Source organism: Aquarana catesbeiana, linkage group LG09 (assembly GCF_042186555.1).
Source record: "Aquarana catesbeiana isolate 2022-GZ linkage group LG09, ASM4218655v1, whole genome shotgun sequence".
Taxonomy (NCBI): Eukaryota; Metazoa; Chordata; class Amphibia; order Anura; family Ranidae; genus Aquarana; species Aquarana catesbeiana.
The window spans coordinates 54,528,947-54,556,939 of NC_133332.1; the positions used below are offsets into that span (position 1 = coordinate 54,528,947).

General features: G+C 43.9%; 1 protein-coding gene across 1 annotated transcript in view; it reads right to left on the reverse strand.

Annotated features, from left to right (window-relative positions):
* Window positions 1–963: 963 nt before the first annotated feature.
* Window positions 964–27,993, reverse strand: part of LOC141107646 (uncharacterized) — a 34,866-nt gene continuing 7,836 nt past the window's right edge. The window contains exons 2-6 of the mRNA XM_073598524.1: window positions 17,351–17,484; window positions 14,296–14,426; window positions 10,208–10,352; window positions 6,823–6,921; window positions 964–1,201 (exon numbers count right to left, since the gene is read on the reverse strand). Of these exons, the coding sequence (XP_073454625.1) occupies window positions 1,064–1,201; window positions 6,823–6,921; window positions 10,208–10,352; window positions 14,296–14,426; window positions 17,351–17,484 (647 nt within the window). The 3' untranslated portion in view covers window positions 964–1,063. The remainder of the gene's footprint in view (window positions 1,202–6,822; window positions 6,922–10,207; window positions 10,353–14,295; window positions 14,427–17,350; window positions 17,485–27,993) is intronic.

Consider the following 27,993-nt stretch of genomic DNA (forward strand, 5'->3'; position numbering starts at 1 on the left):
ATCCCTACTCCATTGTTGTGATCTTTCCTGGCCCTGGACCGGGCTTCAGCCCGCTGTCTGCTGACAACGGGTCATAGGAGTGCAGAACGAACTGCACTCCTGTGATCCCCAGAAGTACGGCCAGATGAGCTTTGGCTGTACTTCTCCTTTAGTGGTTTTATGGGCAAAGTTTTAATCATGTTTCAGTAAAATAATTAATAATACCTTTTCAACAATTTATGTGATTTTGGTGCCTAAAAAAATCACGATCCATTTTGTAATTTTTTATTGTAATTAATTAGGGACGTGGCACCTTGACAATCATTGGACTTTAATAATACTCTCTTGTCTACAGCTCTGTGACCACTCTCCACATCGTGGCCTTTCAATCCCATTGATGGGGCATACTGACAGCCGCTAGCTGGTGTCAGTTTGCAACAAAGAAAACTGGGGCCTTCAGGGTTCCCAGCCCCTCTCCAACATCTGTTGAAGCCCAACTGTCACTCCTCGCCTTGAGTGTGTCCACATCGGCTGCCAGGGTGCACCATAACATAGATATTATATTCTCTTCTGATCCCAGTGGATTTAGATCAGGGGTCTCAAACTGGTGGCAAAACTACAAGTCCCATCATGCCTCCGCCTGTGGGAGTCATGCTTGTAACTGTCAGCCTTGCAATGCCTCATGGGACTTGTAGTTTCGCAACGGGTGGAGGGCCACCAGTTTGAGACCCCTGTTTTAGATATCGTCATCTTATGTCTGTGGGCACCGTAACATCTGTAGAAGCTGGTCAGTGTGTATCAACTTTTGGTATAAAAGGAAAAAAGTTTTGGTTGCTCAGGGGTAATGCAGTATACCTGAGAATGTTATTTCCTTAGATACAATTACAAATGACAATCTGAGAAATGATTACTTACCATGGTAACTTCATACTAAGCTCTGGTGTGATGTGTTTTTTCACCATATATCAGAAAAACTATCACTCATTCAATCACTAGCATTTATTGTAGAAAATATACTTTTCTGTGACATAAAAATCCTTGACATGGCCACCCAATATTACCAAATTGAAAGTCCAAGGGATCATTACACCAGGAGGCTGCGGTTAAAGTCATAGGCCACTTTCAGCCTTGTTTTCCCGCTGGGTTGGGACCAATGCTGGAAGAGGGACTGGAGATGGTGGGAAGGGTTAAATCCAGTGACATGGACAGATACGGAGGCCACCTGAGGAGAAAGAAGCAGTCATGTAAGAAATATGCGGTTGCTTCTAAACCTGATCATAAAAACAAAATGGCAGTTCTAACCTTTTTAAAGCAAATCCTTTTAAAACATTGGAAACGCACTGATAAAATGATTTACCTGTTCACACACTAACTACAGATTAATAGGGATGAGGTTCAAGTTCACCGCCACCATGGATTTGAGGTGAACCATGAGTGTTGATTTGTTTGGTTGGTGTTTTTACCTTTTTTCACCCAAAAGGAGATGTAGAACCACAGCTCTTTTGGTCCTACTTCTCCCATGGATCACAGGAGTGCACTTAGTTCTACAGCTCTGATTCAGCCGACAGCAGGCTAAAGCCACTATTGGCTGACATCGCTCAGCCTGTCCAGGCTCTGGATCAGTCCTGACTTTAATGTTAGGATCCACCCAGATGCCTGAACTGGCAGCTGACTTAGCCTCTCAGCACGCCACTGAGAGCCTGAGCCAGCCGCTCCCACCCCCTCCATAGACCAGCACAATTTTTCACATATATCATAGCTATAACTATTCGTGTTTTAACTTTCCATCGGGGGCGGATCCAGAGTCTAGTCTCGGGAGGGGCACTGCCAGAAAATAAGGCTACTTTCACACTGGGGAGGGCGGACGTCGGCGGTAAAGCGGCGCTATTTTCAGCGCCGTTTTAAGCGGCGCTATTCCGCCGCTAGCAGGGCGGTTTTAACCCCCGCTAATGGCTGAAAATGGGTTAAAACTGCCAGCATTGTAGCGGCGCAATGCTGGCGGTTTGGTGGCGCTGCCCCATTGTTTACAATGGGCAGGGGTGCTTTAGGAGCGGTGTATAAACCGCTCCTACAGTGCTGCAAAGATGCGGCTTGCAAGACTTTTTTTACCGTCCTGCAAGCGCATCGCTCCAGTGTGAAAGCCCGAGACAGGAGAGGCTCTTTACAGGCGCTATGCAGGCGCTATTTTTAGCGCCTCCGTGTGAAAGTAGCTTAAGGTGTTGCTTGCAGAACTGTATTTAACGTATCATACAGTCCCAACCTTGTTTAAAACAGTGACACTGTTTTAAAGTGTTACATGCATCCCAATGCCGGTGTTCTGTCAAGAAGTGCTTCCCATCGAATAGTGCTCACGCATGCGCAGGACGGAGCCACACTTCAGCTGATTTGCCGATCAGCTGGAGTGACGTGACCAGGGCGCAAGCGCACATCGTAGGAGGCATCTCTCGATGGGAGATACCATTTCACAGCCACAATTGAAACCTATACAAACAGTGGGGGGAGACGGTAGTTCTCATATTGTGCCTCGCTGTTGCGGGGCGGCTTTACAGTGGGCTGATGCTCTGGTTTGGTCTGTGTTGCAGGGCGGGTTTGCTGTGTTGAACGGCCGGTTTTGCCTGTGTCAAAGGGCAGCTTGCAACACAGACAAAACCAGCTCTTTGACACAGCCACTAGCCGCCCTCCAGCAGCAGCGATACACAATCTGAGAACTAAGGTCTCCCCCTGCTGTTTGTAAAGGTTTAAATTGTGCCTGTGAAATGGTATCTCCCATCGAGAGATACCTCCTACGATGTGCGCATGCGTTGTGGTTACGTCAGCCCAGCTGATCGGCAAATCAGCTGTTCCGTATGGCACATGCGCAGTACATACCGGGCACTTCTCGACAGAACACCGGCATCCCATTTATTTCTACTGAGACACACAGCCGCTATATCCCAATATGACGTGCTGGTGCAGGTCCTTGAAAGAACCCTGCATGCATCCTGGGATCGCACGCATGACATATTGGGATATAGCGGTTGTGTGTCTCAGTAGGATTAAATTGGATGCCGGCATTGGGATGCATGTAACACTTTATGCCTCAACAAGCCAGTAAAAGACAGCCCTGCATGTTAGACGCATGTCTGCAGGACGCCCTGTGTGAATGAATTATCATCATTATCATCATGATAATCACACAATACAGGTGCTGTGGCTCAACTCACCTGTACTGTGTGATTATCATGATGATAATGATGATGATTGGTAATTGTAATATGGCACATGGAGGGGATTAATGTACTCACTGATTTATTACTGACCAGTGGCAATTAATTAACCCCTTTGTGCTGCATTAGTGGCACTAGTGGCAGTGTTTATAAACCCCTTCATGCTGTAGCATAAAAGGGGTTAATTAACACTGATGGTGCTTAATGCAGCACAAAGGGGTTAATTGCCACTGGTCACTAATACATGAGTGAGTACATTAACCCCCTCCATGTGCCATATTACAATTACCATTGTAAATTATTTAACCCCCCCCCCCCCAAGCGTTAACCACTTCACATGTAAGACAATGCCCGCTGTAGCTCATTAACATAACAATGCCTTAGCTAAATGATCACTCACTTGCAGTGCACTGAGCTGGCTACAAGTCCTATCGCAGCATCTTGTCGTCAATCCTGTGCGCCTCTGAATCGTGACGTCACACCAGCCGGGACTAGGAAGCTCCTGTCGGGTGGAGATCACTCCGCATGACAGGGAAGTGAAGTGACACTCGCACCGCTCTGCTGCAACTCTGCCAGCGCATAGCAGCGGCCCCGGTGTCACATCGATCCAGACCCCCATAGTGACGCCACTGGCCCCCCCTAAATGAACTGATGGGGCCCAGGGAATATATTTTAGGCCACCTGGGAGAGCCAGGGTAAGCAGAAATAAAGTCCCTGCAGCTGCATTTAGATGCCTCGTAATGCAAATCTGGTAAGGTGGCGGAGGGAGAAAGCCTTGGAGTCAGTACTATTTTCGGGGGGGTTGGGGCAATTGCCCCGTTGCCCCCCCCCCGGATCCGCCCCTGCTTTCCATGCACCATAGGTCACATCGGGTGGAGGAGGTCTTCAGATTGTGTCTCTCATTCTGGGTATCATACACTATCCACAGCAGTACTGACATCTGAGATTGCTGCCGTCTGGGTCTGGTCCATCTCCTCATTCCGGTGGCCAGGGCTGTGTATTCCCTTCCTCTGGTTTACGTTTTCCCAGTACTTATCTCATAAATGCCAACCCACCCCTCCACTTTTGTGATTGCATTTTTATTCATTCAATAAATTTACATGATAATTTTTTTAATAGTTTTTAATACTACACTATGGAGTGTCTACACCATGTCTTTCCTTTTCTAGTTGTTTCCTGAATAGAGTGCCCCCTCCTGGTGACTCGGCAGCAACACCCTTATAGTTGGATCAAGGGCAGGGACAAGGTTATCTAGTGCCCTGGGCAAAAATGCCAACAGCTCCCCCCCCCCCCCCAAAAAAAAATTGAGCACTAAAATTCACACTTACCCGCTAAGCATAAATTCCTTTTTAAGCCAAAATTCTCCCCAAACAAAAATTCCCCTTCTTCCAGCACAAATCCCCCCTCCCACCTCAAATCCTCTCCCTCTTCAAATCCCCCCCTTCTAGCACAAATCTTCTACCCCTTAAATTTCCCTTCTGAGTATAAATCCTTTCCACCCTCCATATCCCCCGCTTCCAGCACAAATCTTTTCTAAATCCCTTCTTCTAGAACTAATCCTCCCCCCAAAATCCCCCCAATCATCCCTGCTAGCACAAATCTTCCACTCCAAATCCCCCTTCCTAACAGAAATCCTCCCTCCAATTCCGCACCGAGCCCAGGGCAGCCGCCTCTGCTGTCCACCCCTTGTCCTGGCCCTGGTTAGATCAGTCCATTTATTATAAGATCTAGGCTACCCACATTCATTTAGTGAATATTTATCATTTACTTTGTGTTTATCTATGGTTGTTTTCTTCACTATAGTTTTTGGTCACGAATTGGTGGCGGACACCATACATTTACAATTTTCTTGACGTTCTTGGTTGTAGAGTGCTGTGGTTTCTGTGATACACACACACGGAACCTGTTTGATCCTTAGATCCAGTGAAGGCCCCCCTCTGATATAACACAATTTTTTGAAAATTAGGCACCCCAAGATGATCTAAATTTTTGATACGATTTTTTGGAAATGAAGAAACATGCAGGTAGTGAGGGGGTTAAACAAAGAGAATGGTGCACTAGATACATTAACCTCCCTGGCAGTATGATTATTTCAGATTTTTGATGCTGAAAGCGGTACAATTATTTTGCTTGGAAATTTGGCGTTTTATATTGCAGGCCTGTAATTCTTAGCAATAACTCACTTAAATCTGTCCAAACAAGAGTCTAGTAGACACCTCAGGTATGATAAATTTTGAAAAACGAAATCAAAAATTATAATATAATAAATAACTATAAATAATTATAACAAATAATAATAAAAATTATTCCATAATGTAATCAAATCAAAAACACTGAAATTTGCTCAGTTGCAGAATTGTCACTTTCGTTACTTTCAGTGTTTGATGACGGATTTCCCCACAAATCACTATCACTCAATTCTGCAAGTGATTCTAATTTATTATCGCTGTTTTCTAGCTGGTCTAAAAGCACTTTTGACGTAAACTGACATTTTTTGGTTGCTATGGACAATCTCCAGTTTCCTGACAGAAGGAACAGTATTTATAATATAAAACTGCATGCAGGACACTGGAGAAACCGCTAGGGACAAAGGGGATGTGTAATTATTTGATACAGTACTGTAATCTGTAAGATTACAGTAATCTGTAAGATTACAGTATACTGTATCTGTACTGTGTGTTTTATTTTTTGAATTTGGCGCCGAACTCCGTCCCCGTGCGTCGCAACGCTCTCAGGGAACAGAGCTTGGCACTGTGAATCGAGCGAGACACGGCGGCTCGCAGATCACAGTGGGGAGACATCGCAGGATCCAGGGGACAAGGTAAGTAACCTCTACATGGATCCTGCGATGCGATCCCGAGTCTGGCTCGGGGATACCGCTTTTGGTATTGAAAATCCACCCGGGGCCAGACTCAGGAGTACCGCTAGGGGGGTTAATGTTCAGGTCATACACAGAAGAAGAAGGAAGTGAAGGGGTTAATGTACTGGTCACATACAGTAAACACAAAAATCCACATCCTGTCAGGGGAGAGGAGACAAATCGTGTGTTCCTAGTATATAAGAACACCGATCGGTCTCCTCCCCTAGTCAGCCATATGTGTTCATATGGGCAAAATAAAAGAGGTGACATGGTTCATATACAGGTCACATGGAGACAGCATAGAACTAGCATGTGTAGGAGAGGAGGCGGGCATGAAAGGGTTAATAAAAAAACATTCTCTGCGACACTGAAATGGAAAGAATGAAGCTTCAGCTGCTGATCCATTTATTCTTTCCCCCATTGACAAGTGCTCATCTGTCTCTTTCCCTTGCTGTAAAGGGAAGGGGAGGGATCAACATTGTAAATGGTACCATGTGATGACCAATCACAGCCAATCACAGCCATCTTATGGTACCCAGCCATTTGGATCAGCTGGGTACAGTGTCTTAGTGTACCAAGCTGTCTAATGACGGCTGGGTACACAGCAAATACCAGGCAGATCTGCCACCCAACAGCTATTTATCCAGCACCATTCATAAAAGGTCACTGGGTAAATAAAGGGCTGCCTACCCGCCGTTAAAAGACAAACATTGGTAGAAAAGTGGTTAAAAAATAAATTGAAAAAAATCCAGAATAGAAGTACTAGAGAGCACTTACCTTCATTAGTTTGAGCTCTCGTCCCAGTCCTGTGCTCATTTTGTGTGGCTGGATCCTCTGTTTAGGAGCTGGAGAGGACCGAGTTTTGTTTGGCGGGATCTGCGCAAAATAAAACCTGACAAAAGTTAAAATCTGAAGAAGTCAAACTACAGAATATATCACATACTGCATCTAAGAAACAAAAATATTGTTATGTTCATGAACAAGAATGCAAAATCCAAAATTTTCGCATATAGCGTAGATAATTTTAAGAAAAACTGAAAGTTCACTTTAAATAAGAAACACATCACACAAAAAGGCTCCAATCACTGACCTATAGCACTTCAATGGAGTGCAGATCTTTAACTACTTCAATACCAGGCACTTACACCCCCTTCCTGCCCAAGCCATTTTGTCAGCTTTCAGCGCTGTCGCTGTTTAAATGACAATTGCGCGGTCATGCTACACTGTACCCAAACCAATGATGATGGGTACTGATAGGCAGCACGGATGGGCACTGGTAGGGGGCACTGATGGGTGGCACTGATATGCAGCACTGATGGGCATTGATGGGCAGTACTGATGGGCACTGAAAGGTCGCACTGATACGTGGCACTGATGGGCACTGATATGTGACACTGATAGATGGCATTGATAGGCATCCTTGATGGCACTGGCAGGCATTGGGGACGGGCACTGATTGGCACTGATTGGCAGCTGCCTGGGCAATGATTGACACACCATATCACCGATCGCCGCGATGCGCGACCCCAAAAGCCACACCGCCCAGCCGTCATTTGACGGCCAGCGGGCGGCAAGTGGTTAATGATGAACTCCAGGAATGATCTATGTTGCATATTGGTCAAGTTCAGCTTTAATGGCACAGTTGTAGCAGGGTTGCCAACCGCTAGTAAGTTTACTGACAGTTTTGAAAATCTGTGATTTTTTTTGCAACTGCCAGTAAATATCAGGGGCTGATAATTTCATGCTGTGTTGACTTTTTAAGTGTAAATGACTTTGTTCTAGGTATTGTCAGTGTTTCCATATCGTGTTTATACTGTTCAAATATTCACTGTGTTAGTTTTCAACAGGAGTTCTGTAATTTTTCAGGTTGCCAGTCAAAAATGTGCTTTGCCAGTTTAATTTATGTTTTGTCAGTAAAAAATGCTACGGGAGGTTGGCAACCCTAATTTGTAGGGATCTACATATAAAAGTCTGGGAGACTGGGTGGAACCGGAAACATTTGCCTTCCCAGATTCACCCAGAACTAGCCACTCACCAGAAAAAATTCCTGTAATTTATAAACTAGCAAATGTGAAGGTTATCATTGTTAACCACTTAAATACTGGGCATTTTCACCCCTTTCCTGCCCAGGCCAATTTTCAGCTTTCAGCGTTGTAACATTTTGAATGACAATTGCGCGGTCATGCAACACTGTACCCAAATTAAATTTTTATAATTTTTTTCCCCACAAATAGAGCTTTCTTTTGGTGGTACTTGATCACCTCTGCGGTTTTTATTTTTTGCGCTATAAACAAAAAAAGACCGACAATTTTGAAAAAAAAACAACACAATATTTTTACTTTTTGCTATAATAAATATCCCATTTAAAAAAAAAAAAAAAAAAAAAATTCCTCAGTTTAGGCTGATATGTGTTCTTCTACATATTTTTGATAAATAAAAAATTGCAATAAGCGACTAAGCGTATATTGATTGGTTTGACCAAAAGTTTTAGCGCCTACAAAATAGGGGATAGGTTTATGCTATTTTCATTATTAATTTTTTTTTTTTTACTAGTAATGGCGGCGATCTGCAATTTTTATCGTGACTGCGACATTGCGGCAGACAGATCGGACACTTTTTGACACTATTTTGGGACCAGTGACCCGTATACAGCGATCAGTGCTATAAATATGCACTGATTGCTGTGGAAATGTCACTGGCAGGGAAGGAGTTAACACTAGGGGGCGATCAAGGGGTTAACTGTGTTACCTAGGGAGTGATTCTAACTGTTGGGGGAGGGGACTGACTGGGGGAAGAGACCGATCGGTGTTCCTATATACTAGGAACACATGACCTGTTTCCCTCTCCCCTGACAGGACATGGATCTGTGTGTTTACACACACAGATCCACGTTCCTGTTCTCTCACCAGCAATCGCAGGTGCCCGGCAGACATCGCGGCCCCCGGGCACGTGCATCGTCTCTTGAGTGACCCGGCGCGCGCGCGCGCCCCCTATACCGCCAGGCGGCCAAGGACGTCACATGACGCCCGCCCGGAGGGACAGAGTGTTCCTGTGGACGTCATATGACAATGGGCGGGTAGGGAAGTGGTTAAACATGGTAAATATCTGCAAAAGATAACCAATAGAATGCAACAGATATGTGGCAAATGTGCAGTGTTTCCTGTGATCTAGGTATGTAGGCAGGTGCAGTCTACTTTCTCCACTGAAGGTGGCACTCTTCTGCAACGGCACTGTAGTTGGAGAGAAATGTAAGCGGAACATGGTTCCTCTATGGTTTCCTGCATCACTGGGGAAGCGATCCAATAGGATGCTGCTGCCACCATGTGACTCTAGCAGCCATCTTGGGTAAGGCAGAGCCTATTTAAGGCCCTGGCTCCAAGGCTTGGCATGTATTTTGCGAGGGGGTAGAGTAGGGACAGGTACCCCACCTGGTATGGACAGAACTAGTGACAGGAAAAGGTTCCTGATGAGGAGGGTAAGCATAGGGCTTGCAACTTCTCTGGATATCTTCCAGTTTGGTTTGCCTTTATCACAAGCACACAAAATATACCTCAAAATATTATTCACATATTTCAATGAACAATCCTCTAGGACAGTCTTCTCAACAGTTTTACCCCAGCGGAACCCTTGAAATAATTTTTAGGTCTTGGAAAACCTTTGCTAAAACCAATTAATTTGGGGTTAGCTGAAAAAATGCATCCTACATTGGTGGTCAGTATGAAGAATGTCTCTCTTACAGTGATGGTCAGAATGACACCTTTACAGACAGCTAAAAAAGTCATAGGTGACATACCAAGTGGCTTTGACCTTGGAACTATGCCGGTACCATCAAGTGAGAGTTCAGTTAGCCACAGTTCAAGAAACCCCTAGCAACCTCTGGAGAAACCCTTGGGTTCCACAAATACCTGGTTGAGAATGGCTGCTCTAGGAGGCGAGTGAAGGAGCATTTCTTGGGTGTTATTAGGGAAAATCCAGTGACTACAAACTCAGATAAAAAGCAGCCCGCCATTACAGTACCAGGGGAATCATGGAAACCCTAGAAACATTCAATGGTCCAGTACAGAACCATGCCCACCCCACCCAAAGAAGAAAAGTAGCTTGTTTCTGAATTTGCCCTATCAAGTTTAGGTCAGTTCAAGATCATAGCAGAGGGAAAAATAACCTTGTCATTAGGTTTGATGTTTAGGGATGAGAGGTAGGCGCTTCTTAGTTGGGATCCTTCCCATTTATACAGCATATCAGGATCTTGCGTATGGTCAGGTGTAGCCCCCCATAGACAGTCTGCCGATCTGTGATCACATGTGTCTCTGGAATATAACACAAAATATTAATTTCAACAAACACAGGAACAAAAAATCATATCCAGGTAAGTTAAATGATACACCTCTAAGATCTTATTCCTTCTTATTTTTATTCTAACCAAAGAGCTAAAACACTGACGCCAGTGTAAGGTTCTTGTATATACCTGTGTCTTTACAAATAAGATCACTATTATCATCGCTTATGCTGTGTACGCATGACCGGTTTTGCCGTCGGAATAAACTCAGAGGGTTTCTCCAACGGAACTCAGACGAAATTCCATTCAAGCGGTCTTGCCTATACATGGCCAACCCAAAGTCCGACCAAAGTCTGACCGTCTAGAACGCGGTGACGTACAGCACGTATGACAGGACTAGAAAAAGGAAATTCAATAGCCAGTAGCCAATAGCTTCCGTCTCGTACTTGCTTCAGAGCATGCGTCGTTTTTGGTCCGTCGGAACAGCATACAGACGATTGGTTTTCCCGATAGGAATTGGTTCCATCGGAAATATTTACAACATGTTCTTTTTCTAGGTCCGTCATAATTTTCGAAAAAAAAAGTCAGATGAAGCACACACACGATCGGAATAGACAATGAGAAGCTTCCGTCGGACTTTTTCTGTCGGACATTCCGCTCGTGTGGACGCGGATTTAGACTCAATGGGACTTTGTGGAGCAGTTTAGGGACTTTATAACAGAGCAATAAAATCTTAAAACCCATTTCCTGGACCTAGCTGGAAATAGATGCACTGTGTGTGAGCTTCAAAATCTGTTTCTGTATTTGTTGTTCCAAAAAGGTGACCCCCAATTCTCTCTCCCTTTTGTCAATATACGGGGGGCATAATGGCCTGGTGGGTTTGACAGCATAGAAAAGCCTTTCTCAACCTTTTCAACACAGAGGAACTCTTGAAACAACTTTCCGGTCTCAGGGAACCCCCGCTAAAAATTACTATAGCTACAACTCATGATACATTAGTGTGATAGTCAGTGGGAAGAATTCTCCTTACATCTGTGGTCATTGGGAAGAATTATACCCTAATGCCCCGTACACACGGTCGGACTTTGTTCGGACATTCCGACAACAAAATCCTAGGATTTTTTCCGACGGATGTTGGCTCAAACTTGTCTTGCATACACACAGTCACACAAAGTTGTCGGAAAATCCGATCATTCTGAACGCGGTGACGTAAAACACGTACGTCGGGACTATAAACGGGGGCAGTAGCCAATAGCTTTCATCTCTTTATTTATTCTGAGCATGCGTGGCACTTTGTGCGTCGGATTTGTGTACACACGATTGGAAATTCCGACAACGGATTTTGTTGTCGGAAAATTTTATAGCAAGCTCTTAAACTTTGTGTGTCGGAAAATCCGATGGAAAATGTGTGATGGAGCCTACACACAGTCAGAATTTCCGACAACAAGGTCCTATCACACATTTTCCGTTGAAAAATCTGATCGTGTGTACGGGGCATTACAGATAGCTAAAAAGATCAAAATGGTTTCAGTGTGAGCTTGTCTGAAAGGCAGAAATTCATCAGGGCATCCCCTGATGAAGTCACCTGATGACGTAACGCATAGGGAGTGGCTGTAGGTTGAAGTAGACCGGAAGTGATGTGAGACTGGCGTCCAGACGCCTTAGTAGCTGATTGATGCTGGTTTTTTAAACTTTTATTGTAAGAGTCCTATTTATCTTTGAAATAAACCTTTATGCTTATAATATACTACACTATTGGAGCTTTCTCTCTCTCCCACCATTTTTTTCTCTTCCCCCTCGTCCCCCCCCCCCCCCCCATGCGGAGGTGACGAGGCCATATGAGGACTTGGATGTGGAGTCTTATTCAGATGGTGGAGGGGGTCCTATTTGGTGGAGCAGAGGACCCCCTAGTGGTGGATATCGATATAACGGAATTTTTTCTTATTGGGTTTATGCTGGCACTTTAGGCAGTCATATTTATAGTGGAACGGAGGACCCCCTGGTGGTAGAAGTTGGAATAACGGAACTGATCCCCATTTGTTACTACATGCTGATTTATCAAGATATGAAGGTGAGGGTTCTATGAGCTAATTTTTTGGATTTAAATTTCTCCCTATCCACCGTTTTTGCTGGAACTTTTTATACACGATTTCCTTCTTTTGGACATTTTTAGTTGATTTATTTAAGAGATTAACATCACCTTGAATCATATGCCCCGTGATTGATTTATTTATTTTTGGACTTATTAATTTTTTGCACTTGCACTGCTGTTTTTTTAATTATTTTATTAGTTATATATAAGGTTCATTAATATTTTTAGGGAAGAATCTCTTTTATATATTTCTGCTGTAGCGCGGGATCACGTTATGATTATGAGAAATTGCTCATTGCCCAAGGAGCCCCTAGCAACCTCTGGAGGAACCTTAGAATTCCAAAGAACCCTGGTTAAGAAACCCTGGTATAGAGTATTAGATGGATAGGCTGTGTCAGATAGGGGAGCTCACGCCACATAAGGTCTCAAGCTCAGTCAGAGGGGGTAAATATCAATGTTTTCCCAACATCTGATAAGAAAATGCTGAACTTGTAGATCAGTGTACAAGGGCATTGGAGGGTCAGCTAAGGTCTGAATTTCTAGAAACTCCCTATAGATATTAGGTGAGTAGAAATGTTCCAGGCAATCAATGAGGATATTAAAAGTACAGTCAAGAATTCCCTATTACCATAAGGGACATGAATGTGCTAATAGGGACATGAATGTGCTCTCTATTAGAACAGAACAATTTATGGGTTCTGCCAATCAGTGGGTGGCATAAAAGAGAGTGGGACATCTGCTCCCCATGTCAAGAAGAATATGGGTGGATTATTGTAATAGTTAAAGCCACCACTTGCCAGCCCCATGTTTACACTGATCCAAGATCCTGACTGGCCATGTATATGACTCTGTGGTAATGGAAAGAGTCCCCTCTCCATTTGAGTTGAGCCATAAGAATATGGTGCAATTTGTGCAATTTTTTAAGCCCATAAAAAAAGCCAAACTCACCCTAAACCTGCCTGAGAATCATCACAGGAAAGGTTTGGGGTCATATTTTTTTCCTCCGAGGACTGCTATCTCCACCAATGTTCCATATACTTGAATAGAACTTTGCTCCTCCATAATGGGATGGTTTTACCTGCCAAAGGATTTATTTTTTGCCAGTCCTTCCAGTCCTGAGAATTACACAGCTCTGCAACGCAGCATAGCTCTACTGGCAAGGCAGAAGACCTGTTCAGTAACAGGAGAAGCAACAGACTGATGAGCTTATGTCTCTGTCAGTCTGCTCTCTCTTCCTATGAGCATGTTCCTTGTTCCTTGCTTCTCCCCCTCCAAGCATGAGCTCTGCAGTACAGACACTGCACCAAGCTGATATCAAGTTAAATTCAGGTATGTACACTGCTTGCACTTGCACAGATACATTTATGATGTATTAAGGAATACAGAGCTGCATTAAAGGCGAAGTCCACCTCTCTGACAATGTGCATATTACACCCACATCTAGGACGTATCGTAGTAACATGGTCACAGTCTTCAATGTCAACAGAATACTTACTTTTAAATGGCATTTTTTATTTCTTAGACCAGAGTTTAGCGTCAGTTTATTTTTTAGCCTTTAATGTGTTTTATATATATATATATATATATATATATATATATATATATATATATATAAATCTGCCTGGATTTCAACTTGAAATACATGGATATAAGAAAATCCATTAAGATTTCAATAGGCCCTGGTCAGACCAATGGGCTGCATTGAGGTTTGTTAAGAAAGGTTCTACATCATGCATTTTTAAGCGTTGGATAGTATTTTCCTACTAAAGCCAACTGAATAGGGTCCTTCAAAACACATAGGAGACATATCTGAATGGCCATGCATGAACACAAAAAAACGGGGTGTATGTTTACCTTACATCCCAATACAGGTGCGTCTTACCTGGTATTAGTCTGTCTGTGCCCTTGCAATCCAATGTCATGTAATAATGACTCCAGTGGTGTTATGTCTTCTTCTGTATGTGGATGGGATATTGGAGGAAAACAGTGTTCAAATATGTGTCCGACACTGCTCTACAACATGACGAGAAGAGGAGAGCATACCATTACATTGTAACCAATAGTACATGTGTATATTAGATGGTGGTATATACGGAGGGTCTTCTGTGTAGCTGAAATGTTTTTTTCTATAGTGATCTCCAAACTGCGGCCCTTTGCTTGCCTTTATCCAGCCCTTGGGGCACTTTTCCTCCTCCTGACACCAACAAGACAACACCATTCCTTCCACTGACAGTATGACACCAACAGTGGGGAACCATTCCTCTCACTGATAACAACAATGGGGCTTTTTTTCTTCCAATGACATCAATGATGGGACACTATTTCTCCCATTATTACCAATGATGGGACACTATTTCTCCCATTAATACCAATGATGGGGCACAATTCCTCCCTTTAATACCAATGATGGGGCACAATTCCCCCGTTAATACCAATGATGGGGAACAATACCTCCCATTAATACCAATGATGGGGCACTATTCCTCCCAAAGTTATGAATGATGGGGGACTATTCCTCCTTCTACTGACTACAGGCTTTATGTAATTTTCTTACTCCCACTGATGCTGAGGCATTTTCTACCCCACCAGTTACTCCAACCCCCCTATAGTCTGAAGGACAGTAAACTAGCCCTATGTTTAGAAAGTTTGGAGACCCCTGCTATAGACTGAAAGAGGGATAAAGACAACCCTTGTCAATAATTTAAAATCAATTTTAAAATGTCATCAAACAAAGCCAGAAAGTAATCTTGGCATTCTTTTCTTCTGATTTAAAGCTGAATTCAAGGTTTTTTTTCATTGTTACTATAGTCCAACTTGGACCAATGTAATTATGTATGTGTTATACCTGACTGATCACCACAGAAGCTGGAAATCACTGTATTAGGCACCGTCACTACAATGATCTCCACTGGCTTCTGGGTACAGTGTCGAATGGCTGCCTTTCTGTATTGTGAGCACAGGAGGTCGCTCAGTTGGCACGAGTGCCATTCATAGGCTACTTTGCATTTTCTAAGCGGACATGTTCTCTGATTGGAGGAAATGGAGAGGCAGGGTGGTGACATCACCAGTTTCACATCATCCAATTAAAATGCTGTTTGCATTCATTGAAAAAATGCAAAGTGTTCTGTGAATGGCACCCTTGCCAGCCATTGTCAGAGCGCTCGCTCCAGCTGGCTGGCTGCGGACAACCCTAGAAATTAACATTCCCGGACGTGTCAATTTCCCCTCCTAATTCAGGGGACAAGAACTTGTGAATGGAGCGACGTTTGATGGCATTAGCACAGGGAAAGGTAAGCCTTTATAGTCTTCTTTACTAGGTAACAGTTTATTTTATTGTATTTTATTTTATTAAAGCGAGGTGAAGTGTTATGTGGGAGAATTTGCATACTATAATCACATGATTGGTTCTAGTGTTGTAGTAAAATAAAACACTGCGGTGGATTAAACAAAGGCAAATAGACTGTGTGCTTTGCAAGTGCAGTTGCTCCAGAGCTTTCATTATACAATCACGTGCAAGCAAAAATAATGTTGTTTTTTTTTTTTCATTGCATGTGATTGGGTACACTTTGCAAAGTGAAGTGTCACCTCGTTTACTAAGCTCTGGAGCAACTGCCCTTGCAAAGTGCACAGTCTCTATTTGCCTTTAGTAAATACATACCACAGAAGCAGTGATGAAGGCTGAAAGAACAAAACAAGTAGGCGCATCAGCCTTGGATTCTTTTATTCAAGTGATAAAACAGATGTGTACTCACAAACAGCTAGAAATATCAAGCTCATCAACATCAATTCAACAGCGATCCATACTGCCTGATCCGCTGTACATACAGTATTCCGATCTAGGGAAGATACCTTCTAGACTTATACGGCTGATGCGTTTCGAGGGGGCTCACCTCTTCATTACAGCCCCAGTGATGATTGCTTGTTGCAGTAAAGTAATGCCCCGTACACACGAGCAAAATTTCCGTTGGAAAAATCTTGGACGGTTTTTCTGACGGAATTCCGCTCAAGCTTGCCTTGCATACACACGGTCACACAAAAGTTCTCTGAACTTTCGACCGTCAAGAATGCGGTGACGTACAACACTACGACAAGCCGAGAAAATGAAGTTCAATGCTTCTGAGCATGCGTCAAATTGTTTCCGAGCATGTGTGTTTTTTTGCGCGTCGGAATTGCATACAGACGAACGGAATTTCCGTCAAGAACTTTTTCCGTCGGAAAAATAGAGAACCATCTCTCAATCTTTTGCTGGCAGAAATTCAGACGGAAAAAGTTGGATGGAGCATACACACGGTCGGAATAGCCAACCAAAAGCTCCCATCACACTTTTTTTGACGGAAATTCCGCTCGTGTGTACGGGGCATTAGATCTTTAGTTTATAAGGCAGCACTAGAATAGGATCACATGAGTGTTCATACCCATGCGATCCACTTCAGTCACTCACACGGAATTTTGCTAACCATTTTTGGGGTGTTGTTAACGTAACATTGACACCCACCATGGTTCACATGAATGCAGTGCGATTGTGATGCGGTGCGGTAAACGCACAGGAATCACTGCGAATCCGGCACCGCATCAGTGTGAACGGGGACTCAGTAAATCAAATCCTATGTCTGCAGAAAAGCAAACTGTGATGATGCATTATTGCCTTCTTTATGCTATGCAGACACTAAGCACAACAGGGGTGGTTGGATCGAATAGTAATCGATTTGACAAATCAACTCTTTCCTATATATGAGTTCCAGCCTTGTATTTACTATTTAGCTGGCTTTTCACTTTAAATTAAAAGACATAAACGACAAGAATGATGCGTATGTACACCGTTATGTAGCTATTTGTTAGGTCCCTACACATTAATTTTTTGTATTATTGCCCCCCATGGTTCAAGAAACTGATGGAATAAAATGGCAGATTACAAATTTATATTAATCCAAGCTTACTTTGTTTGGAGAATGTTCTCTTGTACAGAGCGTTGTGCTACTTTCACACCACCATCGGCCACCGCATTGTGTTAAGAGTCCCGCCTGATTATCGCTATGCGATTCCTCGCTGTCTCTGAAAGCCACCCAGCTGTCTGTAAACAGAGGAAAGAGAAGATTCTTGAGAGCATTCACATCTTTTGACATAAATTTGTGTCTGATCCTTTGTGTTTTATCCTTTTTGGGTATGTTGGAAAAAAATTCTCATTACTTGCTGGTTACTCTTGGATGCAGCTGGTCACAGCTTATTTAGAACAGACCTTCTCAACCGTCTTACCCCTTGAAAAATTTGGAGGTCTTAGAGAACCCCTGCTAAAAAAACAAAAGTTAATTGCAGGTTAATGGAAAGAATACCACTTACATCGGTAGTGAATAAAAAAGAATGCCCCCTTTACATTAGTGGTCAGAAAGCCACTCTAAAGCCCCGTACACACGGTCAGACTTGCCCATGGGATAACCTCTGTCGGCATTTCCGACGGAAAGATTTAGAACATGTTCTCTAAGTCCATCAGAAATGCCGACAGAAAAAGTCAGATGGGGCATACACAGGGTCGGAATATCCGACCAAAAGCTCCCATCGGACTTTTTCTGTTGGGAATTCCGGGCGTGTGTACGCGGCATTACAGGCAGCTAAAAAAAGATCTCAGATGTCATGCAGGCATCATCAAATAGAAGGTCCATCAGCCACAGCTCAAGGAACCTGTAGAAACCTCTGTAAGAACCCTGAAGTTTCATGGTCCCTATTTGGGAATAGTTGTTCTACAGCATGCGCTGAATAATGTACTTAGATGTAGGTGAAGCAAAAAGATTGTACCAGTGTGTCATCATTACCAAATGAGAAGTCACAGTTACACAACTGGAACTTATAGTGAACAGGACCTCTCAAGTCAACTGTCTTTGGTTTCTAGACTGCATGCTTGCCAGCTGCACTAGAGACTAACCCCCATCAACACCATCTTTTTGTAGTCATTACAAAGCCATATGGTGTTTTCTTGCTTTCTAAATAGATTCTCCATTGTATAGCCTATACAAATAATTGGTTGCCTTGCTGCAATAGTGATATCAATTGTGGTGGTGAAGCACAAACTATTGTAGGAAAAATTCTCTCCCTGAAAATGCTCCCTTTTTTGTCTTGAAATTATCCTGAAAAAGCAGTGCACTTCCTTTGCCTAGGCACTTCCATTCTACAGCCGATTCTACAGATAAGGGTGTGGTAGGGATTTTGGGGGGTGGGGGGGCACTCTGTTTTTTTTCTTAATTTTGGCATGGGGTGTCCCTTAAAATCCATACCAGACCCGAAGGGCCTGGTATGGGGGGGGGCCTCATGCAGTTTTTTTATTTTTTATTTCTGTTGCGGGCTAATTTTTCTAATTTTTTCTGTAGATATGTACTGTGAGGCAATCTGAGGCACTGTGCCTCTGGACTAGCGTCTCGTGAGATTTAGAGTAAGATTTGGTGATGTCGCTACTGTTCTGCTCACTGTGTCATAATCAGAGGGTAAGCTCACCTGGGATTGTAACTCAAGGTCTAGTGACCAATGCAACAACTAGGGATGGGCGAACAGTTAGAGCCAAGCATAAGCTCAGCCCGAATTTTCTGTGCGCTCGGCAGGATGTTCGTCCGCCAAGCGCACAGTCAATAGGTTGTTAAGGAGCGGGTCCGGGAAAAAGGCAGCGGCGTCCTTAACAACGGTTGAGTTGTCAGCTGTCAGCAGGCTTCCCCACTGACAGCTGAATGAAAAATAAAACATTGCAAAAATTAGCCCGCAACAGAAATAAAAGATAAAAGAAAACTGCATGAGGACCCCCCCCCCCCCCCCCCCACCATACCAGGCCCTTCGGGTCTGGTATGGATTTTAAGGGGCACCCCATGCCAAAATTAAGAAAAAAAACAAAGTGCCCCCCCCCACAATCCCTACCACACCCTTATCTGAGCATGCAGCATGGCATGCCAGAAAAGGGGGAGAGCAAGCACCTCCCTCCTGAACCATACCAGGTCACATATTCTCGACATGGGGGGGTGCTTTGGGGCAGGGGAGGCTCTGCCCCTCCCACCCCAAAGCACCTTGTCCCCATGTTGATGGGGACAAGGGCCTCTTCCCCACAACCCTGGCGGTGGTTAAGGGGGTCTGCCCGCGGGGGTTTATTATCAGCCCCCAGATCCCACCCCCATGTGAATGAGTATGGGATAGTATGGTACTTCTTGATCATTATCCACCAGTTATCAAACTACCAGTCATTAGAAAGGAAGCCCTGACAGGAGGAAACAAAGCCCTTCCTTTACTAAGATGGCTGCCTCCAAACAGGGACGCAGTGCAGAACAAGGCATATGAAGTAAGTCAAATGCAGGAAGACCACAGATAATACTGATGACTAGTCCTTTGCCCAATGCCTGCCTTTTTTTTAGCTCAAATTCCACAAAATAGGTCCTCGTTAAATCTCCTAGCTGGTGGTCAATTACTGATGTTAGAAATTCAAAAAGGAATCATTGCACCATCAAATTTAGCCACACACTTCTGAAGTGTGGGTTCATTTTGATACAGAGCAACTAGAACCCATTGCTTCACCATCAGCCAGTTAGCTGGATAAACTTTACCTGCCCTGGGCATGGGGAACATTCTTCCATCGTATAGTGTTCAAAAGCATGTTCCAAGTACCTAATTTATGTTTCATTTGTTTTTATTAGAGTTTTACAATACAAAGAACTAATATCTCAACTTTTCATTGTACAGGATACAACTTGTTCAGGGAGTCATACATTGAATATTATAACATACTTGAAGATTCTTCCTCTTATAGCTTACTTGGGCCATTATCGTCTCCTGATGTTAACCATAACATCTTTACTTAGATAAGTGTGGTATACATGCCTTTATCACTTAAGGATATTCACCTGTGCACAGTACCACAGTATCTACGACCTAATGTATATTTCCAATCCTAGACCCTAACGTACGTTCTACCCACTGGAAAGAACCAGCTCCCCATCTGACTATCGGGGGAGTCTGGCTCTTCCGGTCGCGCAGGTTTCTCCCTCAATAGCCCAAGTTGGTAATGGTCCGTCGAGAATGAATGAGAGAACATAATAAATGAAACAAAGATTGAAACCCAATAATTAAAAATTTTAGTGAAAAGGTGCAGAAGAGAGGGCAAAGAAGGGAAAGTTAAGGGAGGAGGGGGGGGGGACTGTGGTTCCGTGCCCACAAACCCAACTTTTGTGAATAAATCTAGTTTGTAAGTGTCCTGGGGTCATCTGTCAGGTATTTAGTCCGTGGGTCCCATACTTTGTGAAACCATTTCATCTTATCTTGTGCTATAGCTGTTAACCTTTTATTCAACATAAGCCACGACATTTTGTGTTTAAGCTGATCAAATGGCAGGGCAGCGGACCTCCAATTTCTGGCTATAGTTTTTTTTTTTTTTTTGTTTTTTGTTTTTTTAAATATTCTTTCTGGCTATAGTTATTTTAGCTGAAATAAATATAAATGTAAGGAGTCGTATTTGGAATCTGGAGGCTTCCGCTATCCTGCCACCCAGGAGTGCATGTTTTGCTGATTTCGTCAGGTTAATCTGGGTAAGAGTATATATAAAATTGTATACCCTGATACAAAATCTCCTGGGCATGTCCACCATATGTGATAGGTGGAACCCACTTGGCCACGTCCTCTAAAGCATGTACCATCTCAATAAGACCTTATAGTTGGCCTCAATAATAGAGGTATTGATGAGCGATCGGGATGTTGTTTCTAATATTGTGTACCATTCTCCAAGGTCAAGGGTTTCCTGAAAATCTTGTTCCCATTGGATCATGTAGTTCAGTTTCCTCGAGACATACATCAATATTGTATACATAGCAGATATGTGACCTCTGATGTTATCATATTGTCTACATAAATGTTCCATGGGAGTCAATGTCGTTATATCGCCCTTACGAGCTACAGTTGGTATATAGTGGTGCAGTTGAGTGTATCTATAGCGTTCAGCGGATGGCATTTGATATTTGTCTATCAGAGATCGTTCGGATAGCATACCTTTGTGGTCGCAAAGATCAGCTATTCGTATTAGGCCCTTGTTGGTCCACCATTCAAACATATAGGGGTTGAGGCCCGGGGTGAACTTTTTTAATAGAGGTGCTAGTGGATTGTGGGGTGACTTAAAGTTCTGAGTCCTTGAGAGTCTATCCCATATTTCTAACGAGAAGGAGAGAGTAGGACATAATATAAGCGGTCTTTCTTTCATTGAGAACCACATAATATGAGAGATTGGTTAATTGGTTCAGGGCGACAGGAATAAGATTCCATAGTCATCTAAATTGCATGGGGTTGTTGGGAATGAAAACTAGTGAGTTGGGCCAATTGGGCTGCGTAGAAGTATTTCCATAAATCAGGCAGGCCAAGTCCCCCTTTCTGTTTTGGAGTGTACATTGTCCCTTTGTTCACCCTAGGCCTCTTATCTCCCCAGATAAACTGGAGTATTTTGTTTTGAAATGTTTGGAGGTCATTTCGAGCCAAAGTTACAGGTATAGTACGAAATAAATATAGTATCCTTGGTAACACATTCATTTTTATTGAGTGTAGTCTGCCGAACCACGATGGAGTGGGTCTGCCATCAAGCTAGATCTTCAGTCAATCGTTTAAACAGGGCAGGGTAATTTCTTTTATATAACATTTGAATTGATGGGGTCCAATGTATCCCAAGGGATGGAAGGGCCTCGGGTTCCCATAGAAATTGGTAGGACTGTTCTAGCGTTTTCTGATTGGAACTCGGCAATGAGAGGTTCAATGCCCTGGATTTGCTATGATTAATTTTTAGTCCTGAGATATCAGAAAATGGTTGTAATATTGCATATAAATTGGGGAGGGAAGTGATTGATGATGATAGAGTAAGCAGTAAGTCATCGGCAAAGAGTAGGCATTTATGTTCATAATCTCCACAAACTATCCCTCTGATATCTTGACATGTACGAATCCTGATAGCCAGGGGCTCTATTGCTAGAGCGAATAACAGCGGGGATAATGGGCATCCCTGCCTAGTACCTCTCCTAATAGCAAGGGGTTGGGAAGAGTACTCTCTCAGCATTAATGATGCCGATGGGGTGTCATACAGCGTCCGGAGGAGGGCCAGAAAGCGCTTGCCAAATCCAAAGCGATGTAATACATTGAACCAATAATCCCAGGAGAGGGAATCGAACGCTTTCTGGATGTCCAATGAAAGCAGCATTCCCCGTCTAGGTCCTTTGCAGTCCCAATCAGACTGGACCGCTAAAATTAGGTCTATTATCCTGCGGGTTTGATCTGATGCCTGTCAGTTCGGGACAAAACCAGCCTGGTCTGGGTGAATATAATGTGGGAGGAAAGTATTTAATCGAAGGGCCAGTACTTTAGTTAATATTTTTAGGTCCGTATTTATTAAAGAAATCGGACGGTAATTGGCACATTCCCCGTGATCTTTCCCTGGTTTCGGTATTACATTCAGGTAAACAGCATTTTCGTGATTGGGTATTTTATTTCCCCGCCTAAGGTCATTAAAATAAGAACATAAGTGGGGAGCAAGTGTTTCTTAGTACTTTCTATAGTAGTGGCCGGAAAGGGATGGATGGTTTTGATCGCCATCTTAATCTCTAATTCTGTAAGATCTTTGTCCATCAGTTCCTTGTGGGCTTGTGTCAGTTTGGGCAGTTGGATTTCGCAAAAGAACATTTCGGCCTTAGATGGCTTGTATTTGGTCGGTGGACTATACAGTCTGGCGTAAAATTTATGGAATTCCTTGAGAATTAATTCAGGGTTTTGAGTGGGGTGTCCAGTGGGTAGGTGCAGTTTAGGTAAAGTTGGTGTGTATGGTCGGGGTACTTGCTTCCTGGCTAACATTGTAGTCAGTTTGTCTCCCATTGTGTAATACTTATGTTTGGACCAACTAATATGTTTCTCCGCTTGGGTCGTCAGACTCAGGTTAAGTGCCAGTCTTGCTTCGTCTATTTTATGCCTAATGTCAATCTGAGGGAGCCTATGGTGTTCATCCATTAGCGAGTCTAGATTCGCTTCTAATTCTTTAATTGTTTGCTCTCTGTGCTGTTTTGCTCTGGCCGCTAGTTGAATCAATTTACCCCAGATAGTTACTTTATGGGCCACCCAATTGATTGCGGGAGATGTGTCCGCCAAGTACCTAATCTAAAGCTAATCTAGAGGAAATACATGTAGCACCCTGATGTTAAGGCAGGGCTGCTAATAAATTTAGTTGCCAGGCGATAGTTGCCTTAGCCAATTGTTAGGAGATCAATTGATTTCCCCCTAATTCTGGAATTGCTGCACCTCTCTCTTTTGTCACTAGGTGGCCTGGTAGCTGGTGACATTGGATAAGACAAGGGCATAGCAAGGACATATTATGAATGAATGGGGTATCTCAGCCAATGGGCAGGGATTTTCTTGGGTCCCATGGCCTGCTGGGAGAGCCTGTTTATTTGAGTGAAGTCAGGTGCTCAGGGTTCTGTGCCACCCGGACGGCTGTCTGGGTGGACGTGTGTCATATTGCCCCAGGCTGCTAGGCCCGAAACCTAAGGCCTATCCCGGGGACATCTGGCTGCTAGGTTGTCTGAGGGCCTATCCAGAAGCAAGAAAAGCAGCGTAGGGTTGGGACTGCAGGCTTGTAGTCCAACCAGAAGTAACGGTTTCGCTGGCCTGGGGAACCCATTGTGGGTGGAGGTAGAGGGGAAGCTGTCACCACTAAGGGACCATCCACCTTGTTACCGTAGACTACTGTGAGTAAGCTGAGGGCAGATCCAGGGCAGACTTTTCACCAGCCGGGGACGGTGAAGAAGTGAGAAAACTTCAGCAAGTGCCAAGTTAGGGACCCAGCGGGACAGCATAGGTGACGCTTGTGGAGCATCAGTGAGTGCCAAGCCAGGGACCTAGTGTGTCCGCAGGGGTGAAGCTTGAAGAGTATCTGTGATTGCCAAGCCAGGGACCCAGCAGTGAGGCGGGGGTGACGCTTGAGGAAGATACTGAGTGCTACCAGTGGAAGAGCTCAGGGGATCCAGTGGCTGGTGCATCTAAAGTCTAGTGAGAGAGACTGGGAGCTCGTTGAGTGAAGACCCACAATGAGTGACGGTGGGGTAAACTAAGAACTGTTCGTGTTGCAAATAGTTGACTTCAAGTGTTGCAAATAGTTGACTTCAATTGCCGTTAGTAATGACTACAAGCTTGTTGCCATAGGAGACAGCGGTCGTACCTATACAGAAGTGGTGTCCGGCTGGATGCCTTCACCTGTATAGTTGTCTACCTATAGAAGTCTCGGAGTCTGACAATTAACCTTGCAACCACTTAAGGGTGTCCTGGCCCTTACCCTCTATCCTACAATTCTGTTTAAGAGACAATAAAGCTCTTTTTGCATTCTAAAAGTGTCTAGCACCCACCCTTTCATCTTGCATTACACCCACCATGCCTTGCAACCCACTCTACATGGAAGGATGTCAGCTGTCCCAAACTCTGGAGGTCACCATTAGGCCTCGAGGGGCCAGGGACTTTGCTACATAAAAATGTTCCCTGCAGGTCTAGGGGGTTCTCCACTCCTACAGGCTCTCTCTGTATAGCAAAGACCAATTCCCACAGCTTCTTCTTCTTTTTGACCCCGCAGTCACAGGTTCTCCAATGTCATCAAATCCAACACAGAGCCCATAGGCTTGCACTGAACATAAGGACACCAAGGTAAAGTTCAATACTGGAGCATAGGGGAGTAGAAGAGAGCGCTGAATGCTCAGAATCAGAGAATTGGGTGTGCTTTTTGCAGTCCCTAGATATAAATGAATATTTAACCGAATATGTTCCTTTGCAACCCCCCCCCAGACATGGGCTTTAACCACCTCAATACAGGGCACTTACACCCCCTTCCTGCCCAAGCCATTTTTCAGTTTTCAGCGCTGTCGCACTTTGAATGACAATTGCGCGGTCATGTTACACTGCACCCTAATGAAATTTTTATCATTTTTTCCCCACAAATAGAGCTTTCTTTTGGTGGTATTTGATCACCTCTGCGGTTTTTATTTATTGCGCTATAAACAAAAGAAGAGGGACAATTTTGAAAAAACACAATATTTTTTACTTTTTGCTATAATAAATATCCAATTTTTTTTTTTAACAAATTTTTTCCTCAGTTTAGGCCGATATGTATTCTTCTACATATTTTTGGTAAAAAAAAATTGCGATAAGCGTATATTGATTGGTTTGCGCAAAAGTTATAGCGTCTACAAAATAGGGGATAGATTTATAGCATTTTTATTATTTATTTATTTTTTACTAGTAATGGCGGCGATCTGCAATTTTTATTGTGACTGCGATATTGCGGCGGACACATCGGACACTTTTGTCACATTTTTGGGACCATTCACATTTATACAGCGATCAATGCTATAAAATTGCATTGATTACTGTGTAAATGTGACTGGCAGGGAAGGGGTTAACACTAGGGGGCATTCGAGGGGTTAATGTATGACCTAAGGAGGTGATTCTAACTGTGGGGGGAGGGGACTGACTGGGGGAGGTGACCGATCGCTGTCCCTATGTACAAGGGACAAGCCATCAGTCTCCTCTCCTCTCTGACAGGACGTGGATCTGTGTTTACATGCACAGATCCACGCTCCTGCTCTGTTACCCGGCAATCGCGGGTGCCCGGCGGGCATCGCGGCCGCCGGGCACGCGCACCGGGTCCCGAGCGACGCAGCGGGCACGCGCGCGCGTCGCCGGCGGCGCGCGTGCGCCCCCTAGTGGCTCGGGAGGGCGAGGACGTCATATGACGTCCTCCCAGAACAACAGAAGCCTCGTCCCGCCGTCATATGACGGTGGGCGGTGGCTTAGTGGTTAAACACCCTTATGGTGCTTTAAAGTATATTTCCACTTCTGCAGCCAGATTGGGATAATACCTACTTTATATTTGTTACATGTTCTCATTCATATAGCATACCCTAAAAATAATATTTACCAATGATTGGTTACCTTTTTACTTGATCTTTTCTGAAAACTCCAAAACTGACATTTCCCCGTTACGAGTTTCCAGCACAAAGACTCAAAGAAAGCTCTCGGTTCCCACTAACCATTGGTAGTGGGCAGGACCGGCTCCTCCAATCACATTGGTCACATGATTGCCAATCCTTCCTGTCCCCTTGTGGTCAGAACCTTTTTAAAGGGATTCCAGGGCAGGTGGTAAGAGGTTATGGAGGGGGCTGGAGTGTTAATGTTTTTTTCCATAATAAACCATGTCTGTACTGTACTGGAAGATCTCATTATCTTTGTAGTAAACTATTATTGAACACTGTCTATCCTTGCAAAGGGTTAAAGATCTCAAGGCTTGGAACCTGCATTGTATATTAACCACTTTCCATCTGCCCCATAGCAGTTTTATATATTTTATATATACATGATCCAGTACTTCTGCCTGCAGGGAGCGCAAGCGGGCCGCTTCTGCTGGCCTGCGGGCATTCAATGTCCGCCGGCACCCACCGATTATCGGGCAGAGATGCAGAACAGAGCTCTGCCTATGTAAACAAGGCATACTTCCATTCTGACAGGGGGGAAGAGATTGATCCTGTGTTCCTGCAAAGCAAGGAGTCAAATCCATCTCTTCCCCTAGTAAAAGCAGCACACATAGTAAACACAAACACTGGCTAGGCACACATTTAACTCTTTGATCGCCCTAGATGTTTAACACCTTCCCAGCCAGTGTCATTAGTACAGTGACAATGTAAATTTTTAGCACTGATCACTGTATTAGTGTCTCTGGTTCCCACAAAGTGTCAAAAGCGTCAGTTAGTGTCAGCATGTCCACCGCAATATTGCAGTCCTGCTATAATTCGCTGATCGCCGCTATTACTAGTATATATATTAAGAAAAAAATTGTCAGTCTTGTTTATAGCACAAAAACTAAAAACCATAGAGGTGATCAAGTACCACCAAAAGAAAAAATGTGGGAAAAAAATGACATAAATTTTATTTGGCTACAGCGTTGCATGACTGCGCAATTGTCAGTTAAAGTAACGCAGTGTCGTAGCACAAAAAACGGCCTGGTCATGAAGGGGGGTAAATCTTCCGGAGGTCAAGTGGCTAACTCTGTCTGTCTGTACTGGAAGATCTCATTATCAGTTTAGTAAACTAGATTTGAACACTGTCTATAGCAAAGGATTAAAGATCTCAAAGCATGAATTCTGCATTATATGTTAAACCTGAACTCCGGGATATATTCCTCCATAGCCACTTTTTGTTTCTCATATGCTCTACAAACTCATTTATTACCTTGTAAAAGTATTAATTGCATCATCACTGTGCTGTACATAGCCTGTGCAGAGAGCAGAGCAGTGGGAGGGGCTCGGCTGGCCCACCCATTACAGGCTGCCTGCAGAAAACTATAGGAGGGGCGGAGACAAGACCAGTCCCCCTGCACAAGGAGAGAGAGCAGCAGTGACTGGTCTTTATTACAGGAAGCTCCTGCATAGAGGAAAAGTCTCACACTGGATCTCACACAGATCTGGAATAAATACACAAAACACACCAAGATTCAAGGAAGAATATACATGACAAACGTATTTAGACAATATTTTCCTATTCCGGAGTTCAGCTTTAA